The following is a 12,165-nucleotide window of genomic DNA, read 5'->3' on the forward strand; positions in this document are numbered from 1 at the left end:
CCACAGAGGCTCTTGAGAGACTGAAGTCTATGCTTCAGTTGGACCATGTGCCTTCGCATCTTTCCATCACCAGGCTGGTTCAGGCTCTGGGTAGTCACGGCAACGTGGAGGGGATCCAGGATGTGGAATCACTAATAAAGAGACTTGGTACAAGCCCCAACTTGTCCAGCATGGTGTTTGTCAACAACACTGCCCTGGCACACATCAAAAAGTAAGTTTATATGTGGAGATTTGTCAGTGGACCTGTTAGGTTCACAGCATGTACAGCTTTTCAGACATTCCCCAACATGTAATGAAATGTACTGACATTTAGCAGGAAAAAGATGACTGAAGATAGGTTGCATGAGCAAAATGTTTCAACGCAGTCGAGTGAGTCTTTTATGCCATTTCGTAAGCACTGTTGGATATAAACAGTTTAATGCACTACCCCACAGGAGAGTGTGGCAAGATCCAGGCTGACACACTGTTAAAGTAAAAGCTTACAGGGCTGCCAGGGCGTTAAGTACAAATGGGAAACACGGGCATAATAGGATTATTCATGGGTTCCTTTTAATGTCATGAAAAGAGCCGTCCTCCATTCCTCCTTTGTCTCTTCTCAAACTGCAGAGCAAAATAATAAAATGCATTGTGCATGAAAGTTTCATTGTGCCACTTGTGCATTAGAGCTGTGCGCCAGCTCGAACAGAGGCATCCCCGCGCCATCTCAGAGGGACAGCGAGAAGTGAAGGACAGCAAGGCGGTCTCACGCCTGATTGGCCATCGTAGCGCGGATCTGTCAGCTTGAACTCTGACCACTGGGAGCTGCGCTCTGAGCCTCCCTGACACATGCTTCCCCTTTGTATCCGAGTCAAGCTGACTGGTTAAGAGCAGCGGCGGAAAAGCAAGCGGTCCCGGAAAGCGGGGCACCACATTTAGAGGGGCCCTTTGCTGAATTATTCAGACGGTCCCAGTCGCAACAATCAGCGTAGATATGTTCCCCCACCTCCAGACACTCACACTTATATATATACACACACACACCCTGGAAGTTAAATATTCATCACGACTGGTGACGGCAGGGGGTGAGCAGGGAGCATAAAGTGTTAGTAGTGTAGCTGGGTTGCCAGTTTGAGTTGTTTTAGGTTTGTAATGCTGTGGTATGCAGGCTTTGTGTGGTTGTGGCAACCTCAGCAGAAAAACATTTCACAGAATAGGCGGGAGAAGGAGTGTGCACTCAGAGGGAGGCCGTAAGGGACAAAAAGTGAAACTAATATAATTTTAATATTACATTTTTAGATATATTTAAAGTCCAAAAATGGCATTTTGGAGTTTTTGTTTGTTTTTGGTTTTGTTGTCGTTTTATCGGCCACTTTTCCCCATTCTTGATCTCTTTAAAAACAGCTGTATTGGAGGTTTATGCATGTTGCAGTTTACGCATAATAAGTTAGTGCGAATTCAGAATGAAACCTGATCTTTTTTGAGGACAAAATCAGGTGTGGAGGTTTGGTGGTGGTTGGGTGTGTAACAAGTCCAACTTTTAAACAAGGAACCTGCTTGTTTCAAAGTTGAACTTGGACAACTTAAATCACATTGTGAGGTTTGAAGTGTTGCATTACTTTCGAGTTTTACGCGAATTTCCAACTCCATATTTTTAGTCTTAAGCTCATCACAATAATAAACCATATATCCGCTCTCACTGGTGACTTATAAATGCAAGACTAGAGCACTAACAAGCCTGAAAGTCCCACACCATTACACCACCACCAGCAGCCTGAGCTGCTGATACAAGGCGGGATGGATCCATCCTTTCCATGTTGTTTAATCCAAACTTTGACCCTGTCATCAACTTTTTGTTTTGTTTGTTTTTTAGGGGGTTTTTTTAGGGTTTTTTTTTTTTCCCCAGTCTTCACGTTGTCCAGTTTCAATAAACCAGAATGAACTTCAGCAGGTCATCTCATCCATGCCTATATGCCTTAATGCATTGTGTTAATGCCATGCCATAGGACGATTACATATTAGCATTAATGAACGTTTAGAAAGATATACCTTGTAAAATGGCAGGTGAGTGAATATAACAGAAAATTTGTATCCGTCTCCCTCTGCAGTGATGATGTGTCGTCTGCAGTAGAGTTGCTGGAGGGAATCTACACCAGTCCAGACAGCACAAACCCCAGCATGTCCTTCGTCTTTAGAAAGGTTCTGGAAGCTGGGAATGACCATGCCATGGACAAGTGTAAGACATAAGCAGAAATAGAAGGCCACAATCAAAGTAACTGATTTCAACTGAGTGTTTCTCAATAATCCTTTACCAACACAACATGTTGTTCTGTAGTGAGCGCTATGGCCGAGCGGCTAGCCAACCACTTTGCCTGCTACAGACCAGCTTCAGACCTCTTCCTCCAGCTGCTGGATATGGACAAAGTGGAGGACGCCAAATTCATGCTGGCTGTAAGTGTGTGTGAGTGTGTGTGAGTGTGAGTGTGTGTGAGTGTGAGTGAGAGAGAGAGAGAGAATAATAGCTCATAGGCTAAAAGCCAAGACATTTTGGTTTGAAGTGTCAGAAGTATACTTTTAGCCAAGTGTTGTCCAGAGGTATGTTAGATTCAGATTATTTATCTCCTCTGGCTTGGTTGTAGCCTTCAGTGGCTGAGACGAGCTAGAATACTCATAATTAATATTAGAGGGAAATTAGCTACCTTTCATACATGGATACATTACTGTTCTCACGTTACTTCATCACAATTTAATCACGGCGTGAAGGAGTCTGTGTGCTTCTCATTGTGCTTCTCACTGTGCTTCTCACTGTGCACGCTCTCAATAACCTTGATTTGAAGATAAGAGTGACTTGAATGATGCTGAATGTCTTACAAGAGGAACACAGTGGGTTGTCCTGAGTAAATTCAAATGTGTGACTGTTACAAAAAAATGTGCAAAAATAGAAATGAAAGAATCTGCTGTGAAAATGAAAACTTAACTGTTTCTTATGGCCAAGTTAAGGTACTATTTAAGCCCTGCTGAGTTTTGTTTATTCAGCTTGGAATTGGAGCAAAATGCACATACTAAGTGATGTTCTTCGATTTTTTTTTATATTTTTGTGACCACTTTAGATAAATTTTAAATCATATGGGGTGTTTCTGTCCCAGTGAGCGCTTCTCCATTTGACTGCTCTGTGCTTTTACATTTTAAATTATGATATCAAAGTAATTAAAATCTGCCAAAAGAGGGGAGAAAATATCAACAAGGGACCTTGTAGTGAATTTAGTCCATCACAACTCCCAGTTGCTTTCATCCAGTTGTCAGACCCCGGTGTTGTTGGAGAGGTTCTCCTGCCACATTCGTTCACTTATTTATCCAACCTTGCGTTGATGTCAGGAAAAGCTTGCCCGCTTTCCACCACTGAGTCTTGTGGTCTGAAATTTGCCTCCTACTCTTTCACTTATTCAACAGTTCGTATATTACAGCTCAATGACTTTGCATTGAGCCTGGGGATATAGATATGTAGCAGCTAGATGGGTGAGAGACAGGAGATGGATGGAGAGCATGGTGCAAAATAAGAGAGACAGAAATGAAGAATCGAAGGCCTGCAATGTACAAAATAATTATTTGCCCAAGTTCAGTGCATCTCTTGGGACAATAATGGTCCCTCATTCGCAATGGGACTCCACACCAGGTAGCTCTGCATGGAAGGACCTGGGAGGCTGTGTCTCCTCCTTGGTTTGATCCAGGGATCTTGCAAATCCTTAAAAAAAGTAAAACTAAATTTTTAAAAAACTGTAGCATTAACACAAAAGTAAATCAATGGGACACTGGTTTCACCTTTACACTGCTTCCCTGTTAAGTAAAAGATCAAATCAAGAGACAAATAAAGTCTAAAATGGGCCTTCTCTGAAAGATTTTGTCTGCACAGCAGCATAAGTTGCTACCAAATGTTGACAATTAGTATTGCTTTTAAAGAAGTCACTAGTCTGTGACTGTGATGAATCCCCACACAAATGCAGATGACTCAAATCACCTTTATCTATATAGCGCCTTTAAAAACAACAGGATTTGACCCAAAGTGCTTTTCAGCTCTGGCAGATGGATTAACAATGCAAGTATACAAAAATACCCAGAACAGGGATCACAGGTTAAAAACAAGTCTGATACAAACCCAGAAAACACGATAAACACATGTATATGCTAAGAAATGGATCAGTAAAAGGAGAAATTTGTAAACAAACAAACAATATTAAAGACAAACACATAAAGTCAATTGGAAAAAGTAATAAAGTTTAAATCACATTAAAAAAAAACCCCAAATAAAATGGTACAGGATGGCTTAAAAAGTAAGAGTGCAATTGAACAGTGATGTCCTCAGACTGATATAAGAAAGCAATGCATTAAATGGTAACATTCTTGCTTTTACCACATATTTTCCTTACTGTATTTTTCATGTTGCAGTGGACCTGACGATAATAGGGGGGAATCTCAGAAATTCGGTTGGATAAGACGCTATTGCAGAGCCTTAGAAAGTAATCTCACCTTTAATTTTTGAAGTAAGAGTCTGGCACTAAGGGGAACGTGGTTAGGAAAAATATCAAAGTACCATCAAAATGATCCTCATTTGTACCCCTGGAATAAAATGATTAAACATCAGCTTCACTTTAACCGTCCAGAAGAATTAAAAGATGCATCAGAACTGCAAGGCGCTTACTAGGGTGGATCAAATTTTCCACATATTTAAACTTCAAACAAATTTTAAGACTGAAAACTGCAAATTTAAAGTCACTTTAAACTTTAAAGTCAACACTGATAATGATAGTGTCCCTTTTTGAAGTCTGGTGGGGGTGAATGATTGCTTGTATAGCTTATTTGATCTCAAGATTATAGTTTTGCTGTAAACTCGGAAAAACCGTAAGGTGCTGTGGTAAATATCTGTGAGATGTTACTTTAAATACGATAAACCTACCAAAATTACAAGAATGTCTCATGGTAAAATGTGCCGTCCTGTTGTTAAAGTTTGAGTTTAGTCTCACATGTGACCGAGGTTGAGCTACATGCTGTGGTTTGTCCCTCTCGTTTTCCTGACTCTCCCCTCCAAGCTGCTCTTCCAGGGTCACTGCAGGGTAGCTTCCCAACTCCTCCATCCCATAAGTGAAGCAGGACCACAACTCTGAAAAGCTTTTATGCAGGCAAGCACACTATAATGATGACAAGTCTATCAGGAGAGATGGAGGTGAGGTCGATGGGGAGCGAGAGGGATGAAGTCATTAAGGAGCGAGAAAGAAGCTGTGAGGTGTGTGCGTTACAGTCTCGTCTATAACTGCGCTGGGAGAGGTCACTGAGGAAAAAGAGGAAGAATTCCCCAGGTATCCAGAGCTTTTAGGCAGTGTGTGTGAGCAGCAAAGGAGAAGGTAGGTCTGTTCAGCTGCGGCTTTACCACTGGGACTGTTTGGAGTGGCAAGGGAGGGCAAAAAATACAGGAGAGCGAATGAGAGCATGGAGCAAAGTTGCTTCAAAAAGTGAAGTAGCATAGTGGTAGTCTAATTGCCTGATTGTACTAAAGCTATTCTGCACTTAGTGACTCCAGAAGAAGGCAGGCTGCTCCGTGTCTGTGTGTGAAGCTGCGTGTTAATAGCCTTGCAGGCCATCCGCTTTTAATTCTGCGTGGAGCAGAGGAGGGAAACGTGTCCGTTTACGACTGGCTAGTAATCGGAGCTCAACGCAGCTCAGCCGAGAGACTCACTCAGTCACAGAAAGGCAATCTCCTTCACACACCCACAGAGTATATCATATGTATGTTTGTGTGTTTTCACAATAAGCAGTCGTTAACTGACCAGTGACAGAAACATGTCAGTTACTGGGCGGGGTATGCTGTTTTTCAGTGTAATAGGAAGTCAAAATCTGACACCCAGTTTACCAATTTCTCTGACAGTTCTTTAAAAAGAGCAACTTTAAGTGTGTCCCCCATAAAGGTGACCTCCCTGTACCATTAATGACGAGTTTTAACACGCTATAGATAAATAAAGATGCGATTTGACAAACATTAGAATTGTTTCTCAATGTATTTATGTTTTTTAAATAGAAATGGAAGAACCATACACAGCCACAACAGCCTTGGTCGCACACTTCAACCAGTATTTGTCAAAGTCAGCCAATGTGGTTATGTTCAGCACTCTTTCATGAGCAGGCTTTCCAATGGTATAAGATTTAACGTCACAAGGCTTTGTTACAACAGAAATAATCAACCAAACACAAATTGTCTGACTTCTTCAACCGCTAGGGTTACTCCTAAAAGATAAAGAGTTAAGACGCCTGTTTGTGGCGAATTATTTGCTGGAATCTTCCTGAAACTTTTTCACTTCTGTTTTGAATTCCTGTCATCAGCTCATCAGTGTAAATCGCTCCAGTCCAAGCTGCACAGGAAGCAGTCACGCTATGACCGTACTGATGTTTCCACTGAGTAACAGACATGGCCTTTAGTTGGACTTGGCGATAATTATGCTTTTTGTGAAGCTCTGTACCTATTAAGGTCATAAAGAAATGAGTAGTTATTAGATTCATAATTATCCTTTAACCTGAGTGTAACCCTGAGTGTGCGAATGTTTATACGAATGCTTGGGTGTGCTGGAGTGTGCGTGTGTGTGTTTATATACTGTACCTATTTAAAAAGAAGACTGAAGTGTCTTCTTGACTTCAGAAAGAGTCGAGAGGATCAGCTGTCGACTATCACACTTAAGCTCTTATTTCTTTCTCTCTCTTTTTTGGTCTCTTTTGTCCTAATGCAGCGTTGCAATGCTTTGGCTGAACAGAAGGAAGTGCTGCTGTCCTTTGTAACCCAAAAGGCTCAGACACCTGGGCAGGTAAGAAATTCTATCATTCGTGAACACATTATTTGTGACCAAGTGGGTTTCCTTAATTATGGACTAATCAAAATGCAACCTCTATGATATTTAACTACACTTCTCCTTTCAAGTGACTGCTGTAATCCTGATGGCTCAGATCTCTAAATCTAGTCTAAAGATTTGAATTTTTTTGACCCTATTAATGTTTACATTTGGCCACAATCCCCTTCAAGTAGGCCTCTCTGTGCACCTCTGGACCTTTCGCATATCTTGATATGTGTGGATTTTCCCCTGGAAGTCCAGTTCTCACCACTTAATAATCCCAAATGTCAATTTCAGAAGGCACTGGGATGTACTAGGTTGCCTGAGCATCCCCTGAGTTGTGCCTGTGTACTCACCTTGGTGAAGTTGAGTACACAGAAATGCATCTACATTGATTTTTGTCTTTCTGAATGAAGTCTGAAATGTCAGAGAGGCAAAATATTCCTTAATGTGACTTAGTTCAAATAGCCACACGTGGAATTAGGAACCTGAGCGTCTGCAGTCTGTTCCATGTTTAAAAGCACACTCACTTTTGAACAGCATTATTATTTTTACCCATTTTGTTGGAGCATATTTTAATTTCTTTTTTGTTATCAGGATATGAATCACAGTTCAATTCCTTACATGCGCGTCCCTGCATGTGTAATGTGTTTGTGTTTAGGTGGGTAAGATCAAGAACCTGCTCAGCTTGATTCCAGACTTTGCGGAGAAAGAACTGCTGTACCCATACCTGATGAAATGTCACGGTAAGATGCATAAACAGGCACTCGTTCTTACAGAAGAGCTGAACGGGTCTGGTAGTGCAGCATGCAGCTCACTGGACTGTAGCTAAGTCAACATTAACAGACCCATTAACAATGCATCAGGTCAAGCTCAGGGTGTGTGTGTAGGAAAGCGTTCAGGGGTTAGAACACATGTCCTCTAATGAGTTAGCTGTCCTGGCTAGCCTAGCGTGCTAATCTCAACACGTTCCACCACTCAGCTTTTCCCCCCCCTCTCTCCACCTTTTTGCTCCTGTCTACATTTTCTTGTCCTCAGTTTTTTTCTTTTTTATCCTCCTCAATTTGCTTTCACTTCACCTTCTCACCCACCAGTCCCCCCTTCTTCCGTACCTTGTCACACCAGAGATGAGAAGACATGACTATTTAATTAGCATTAGCTCGCTGGTCGGTCAAGGCAGCCATAGGGGAAGCAATTAGTGATGCTCTGCTCGCCTCCGTTCTTTGTCCCATCTGTGTACTTTTTCTTTTTTCTCTTTGAGGGCTTTTCTTTTTTCCTTTCACTCTCATTTTTTCACCTTTGTGACCTTCCCTTTTGGCTGCACACAACCACAGATATTTGTGTGCAGTTGTTTCAGGTTTGTCTCCCTAAAAATGAAAGTTACTGACCCTTTAATATTTTTTTTCTTGTTATCATTTTTAATGTCTATAAAGCCTTATTTTGCTGTCTAGCTGTTTTTAATTTGCGCCTTGAGAATATATTTTCCACGGTGCCAGTGACTCCTCGCCTTTTTCTTCCCCTATGTTCCCTTTTTCCACCTCCTCCATTGAACCAACAAACACAAGTAATAAAAAGAAAGTGTCACACTGCCAAGAAAAAAAGGAAAAAAATGGAAATGCACAGATAGTCAAATGTGCAGCTGCATTTAAAAATCACATTTCTTGGCACCAATAAATTGCCGGGAAAATAACATGATTATCCCACCACACTGTCAGTTTTCTCTAAATATCTAAATTCAAATAAGACATGTTTCTTGTCTCATTTGTTGACTTTCTCCCTCCCACTCCCCACTTTCATCTGGCAGTTCTGGATAAGGACTTACCAGCAGCCAAGGCTTTGCATGAGCAGATGCAGAAGGAGGGGATAGTTGTAGACGAGCTGTCACTCAAACGTCTGGCTGTGCTTTACCGCGAAGCAGGAGAGACGGTGCCCTTCCCCGAGCCCCCCGTAAGTCTCCCTCTCTCTCACACACACATACACACATACACACACACACAGGAGATGCTTTGAGCAAACACTCGGATGCAAATGTGTTTGTGTTTTAACATTTTAGAGGTTTGATTAAATAAAATGAACCATAGATACAAAGGCAGAAAAACTGCAGGAGAAAAGTTGCTCTTCCTTCATTCAGAAAATTCAGTTGTGAAGCTTTTGTGTACTCCACACTGTTGTACATTTCAAACTCTGACGTAAAGGAAAAAGTTGTTTTTTTTTAAAGCAAGAAATATAAATACCCTTAAACATGGCAATTAGTTGGACAATTGATTTTTGGGTTAGAGGTGAATTTGTTGAGTTTGCATCAGACCTCCACAAATGACAATCTGGACCTGTGGAAGGAATTATGAGCAACTGCATTCATATTATCAACATTTTGGTTTGTGTTACCAGGAAACATGGAAAGCATAGTTCACTACAACTAGAAATAAACCTAAAACAGAATTTATGATGAATTTCTGCCTTTCATTTTAGGGTGAACACAAATTTTAACTAAGCAGTGAATTAACCTCTTAAGAAAGAATTGACAATGAAGCTCCAGTTGGCAAGTTTTCTTTAAACATGACTTTTTCCTTATGTTTTGCCTCTGTACATCACCACAGTGGATTTTAAACCACACACTAAAGCTGTCATTGAAGTGCAGACTGCCATCTTTAATTCAGGGATATGAGTTAGAATTGCATTAACAGTTTATGCCGTCACCGCGTTCTGTTTCCTCTCTTAAGATGCTCTGTTTGGCCTGCTGCACCTCACAGCTCCTAACCAGTGCTAGCACTTGTTGTGCTGGTGTCCTAATGTGTGCTGTGGTCTCTGTGTGCCATACTAATATGAAGGAGCAGTATGCCCGCTCGGTATACTTCAGCATGCCCAGGCCTGCAGCAAGCCTCCTGAAGCCATTAGAGTGTGTGTGTGTGTGTGTGTGAGAGAGAGAGAGTAAGAAATGGCGCCCCAGAGTCACGGAGTTGTGTAAGGGAGATGGTGTCACTGCAATAGCCACTCTTCTTTTTGGGTTCATAGTGTTTTTGAGCATTTCAGCACGATGAACATTTTTTTAAGCTGATGTGGGTCTATTTTTAGCAGAGGACACACACACACACACACAGGCCTCTCAGGCACAGCACTTTTGATGCGCTGTCCCCTTGAGGCAGGTATAGGCCGGAGCCTTACCTTCACATCACTCACCTGCAGTACGAAGATAGAAGGAGAAAGAGGGGATGAAGGTAGAGAAGCTCTTACATTATTTACTGAACACCAGGGTAGTTAAGTGATTGCTGGATTTTATAAACAGAGTAGAGGGAGGAGAGTTGCAAGGAGAGGGAAAGGTGAAGAGTCACGGTGTTGAGAAGTTTCTACAAATAAAAGCGCAGCTCCCGTCGCTGGTCTTCATCCTCTCCGAATGTATAGAGGTTTGCATTTTCCGGCAGACTGTTTCCAAAAAGAAATGTTTCAGTTTTATTTCTTTTTATTTCTAAATGCTTTGAACTTTGTCAGAATGTAGCCAAATAAGCCAACATGTGGACAAACCTTTAGAGGAAATAAGATATTTTTAATTAGGGTGCTCTGACCCCCTCGAAACTGTTTGAAATGCGTGCCAGGATCTCCCTCTCCCTCTCTGTAGTGAGCACGGCGATTTATCGGCATTAATTACTACATTAATAAGCAAACGTACATTGTAAGGAGCTGGCGTAATCTGCAGAAAAGCTCTCACCTTCTCCCCCTCCCAAAAACACCCACCACAACACTTTGTCTGGATCAAAACACTGATTAATTAGCCAGGAACAGAGGCAAAGAACGGAAGTGCGTGTTTGGGGAATGTGCTACAAATCCTTTATTTGTGTATTAATGGGGATTTAAAGATGAAACGAGACAACCTGGTTGGAGACTGGAGACTATTTAGACGGACCCAGGAGGGCTCCAGTGCCGCTTACTTTAAGAAAGAGGCGAGATACAAAACACGCCTTACGGTGTAAGGCTGCAGCAGGTGAGCAGGTGTTGGGATGTTTGTTGCTGAATGGTCTGCCTTTGCTTTCTCTTTGCAGGAGTCCTTTAAGTTTTATGCAGACAAGCTGAAAGCTGCCAAAGCCCAGGCGACAGCGGAGGAATAAAGATTAATCATCCTCTCCTCATACCTCATTGCAAAACCCATAGTTTTCTTCCTTTCTTTCTTTTTTTATATGAGTTGTTCAATCTGAAATGTTGAGTGTTGTAACTTTTGGATGCTGAGATTCTGTCCACTGCGATATCAATATTGTTGAACATGTTGCGAATGTACAGAAGTATTTATGCTAATAAACGATGGTAGGAACCCAGATCGAGTGCGTGAGGTTTTTGTGCAATTTCAAAAAAAATCTTTTCAAAATACCCCGCCCACCTTGGGTGATGTTTTATGTCTTAATCGGGTGCAGCTCAGGGGACAAAATGCATTTACTCAAGAACAACAGTTTTCAAAGTACTGCATCTTTTACTTTACAGAATTAAGTTATAGCCAAAAAACCTATAAATTCTTCATCATGTTTCAGGTGGATCTCCAAAATCACTGGAGTCATGTGTTGCATGAGCATTACATCACCAACGCTCAAGTTTCTGACTTGAACTTTTTGAGGGCCTCTGCACAAGTTAAACACATAATTAAATGTAATACCTGTTTTAAAGCATGTGTAAAAACATACAAATGCACATCAAGCACATGAGTGAATAGGTTTTGTACATTATAATCTATATACCCAAGCAACAATGTGAAGCTGAAGAAATGAGATGAATGGATGGATATATGACTAATTTTGAGTCAAAGGTCATAATTAATCTAATGGTGGGCTTTTTCCTCCTTTTTTATGTAAGGTCATTTCCAGTGGCAGGCTAGAAACCAACACAATTTGGAAATTTATGTTATTAAAGGTCCTTTTCAAAGAAGTGTTGAAGCTCGCAAATATATTAATGTATGTTTGACTGTTTTTGCAATATTAAAATTATATTTCAAACACTGAAATGCTTTTTTTGGTCTTAAGTTTAAGGTGTGGCTTACATACTATATTTTCAGTGTTTGTGCACTGAAGGCTCCAGGTTTTCCCATCGCACATAATTAGCTACCATATGTTTGTGAATTCAGAAATCTACCAGGTCCAGGTCTGTAAGTCTGAATTTTGAGTGAGCATAGAGAAACTTTAGACTTTCATTGTCGTGTGTGAAGAAAGCTTCATGCATACTTCATGTACATACTGTAAGTAAAATGTATTTATGTAGTGCTTTTCTAGAAAAATATTGCAAAGGTATCAATAACAACCAGTTTGTGCAAGGTCAAGGGCACATACTGGGGTGCTGACCTGTT

The 12,165-nt window shown here is 41.1% G+C and overlaps 1 protein-coding gene across 1 annotated transcript in view; it reads left to right on the forward strand.

The window, feature by feature from the left end:
* lrpprc (leucine-rich pentatricopeptide repeat containing) overlaps positions 1–11,813 on the forward strand; it is a 59,915-nt gene extending 48,102 nt beyond the window's left edge. The window contains exons 32-38 of the mRNA XM_006783616.3: positions 7–211; positions 2,085–2,212; positions 2,312–2,427; positions 6,747–6,821; positions 7,507–7,591; positions 8,650–8,792; positions 10,880–11,813. Coding sequence (XP_006783679.3) covers positions 7–211; positions 2,085–2,212; positions 2,312–2,427; positions 6,747–6,821; positions 7,507–7,591; positions 8,650–8,792; positions 10,880–10,945 — 818 coding nt within the window. The 3' untranslated portion in view covers positions 10,946–11,813. The remainder of the gene's footprint in view (positions 1–6; positions 212–2,084; positions 2,213–2,311; positions 2,428–6,746; positions 6,822–7,506; positions 7,592–8,649; positions 8,793–10,879) is intronic.
* Positions 11,814–12,165: the final 352 nt, after the last annotated feature.

Source organism: Neolamprologus brichardi, chromosome 13 (assembly GCF_056152115.1).
Source record: "Neolamprologus brichardi isolate AB-2024 chromosome 13, ASM5615211v1, whole genome shotgun sequence".
Taxonomy (NCBI): domain Eukaryota; kingdom Metazoa; phylum Chordata; class Actinopteri; order Cichliformes; family Cichlidae; genus Neolamprologus; species Neolamprologus brichardi.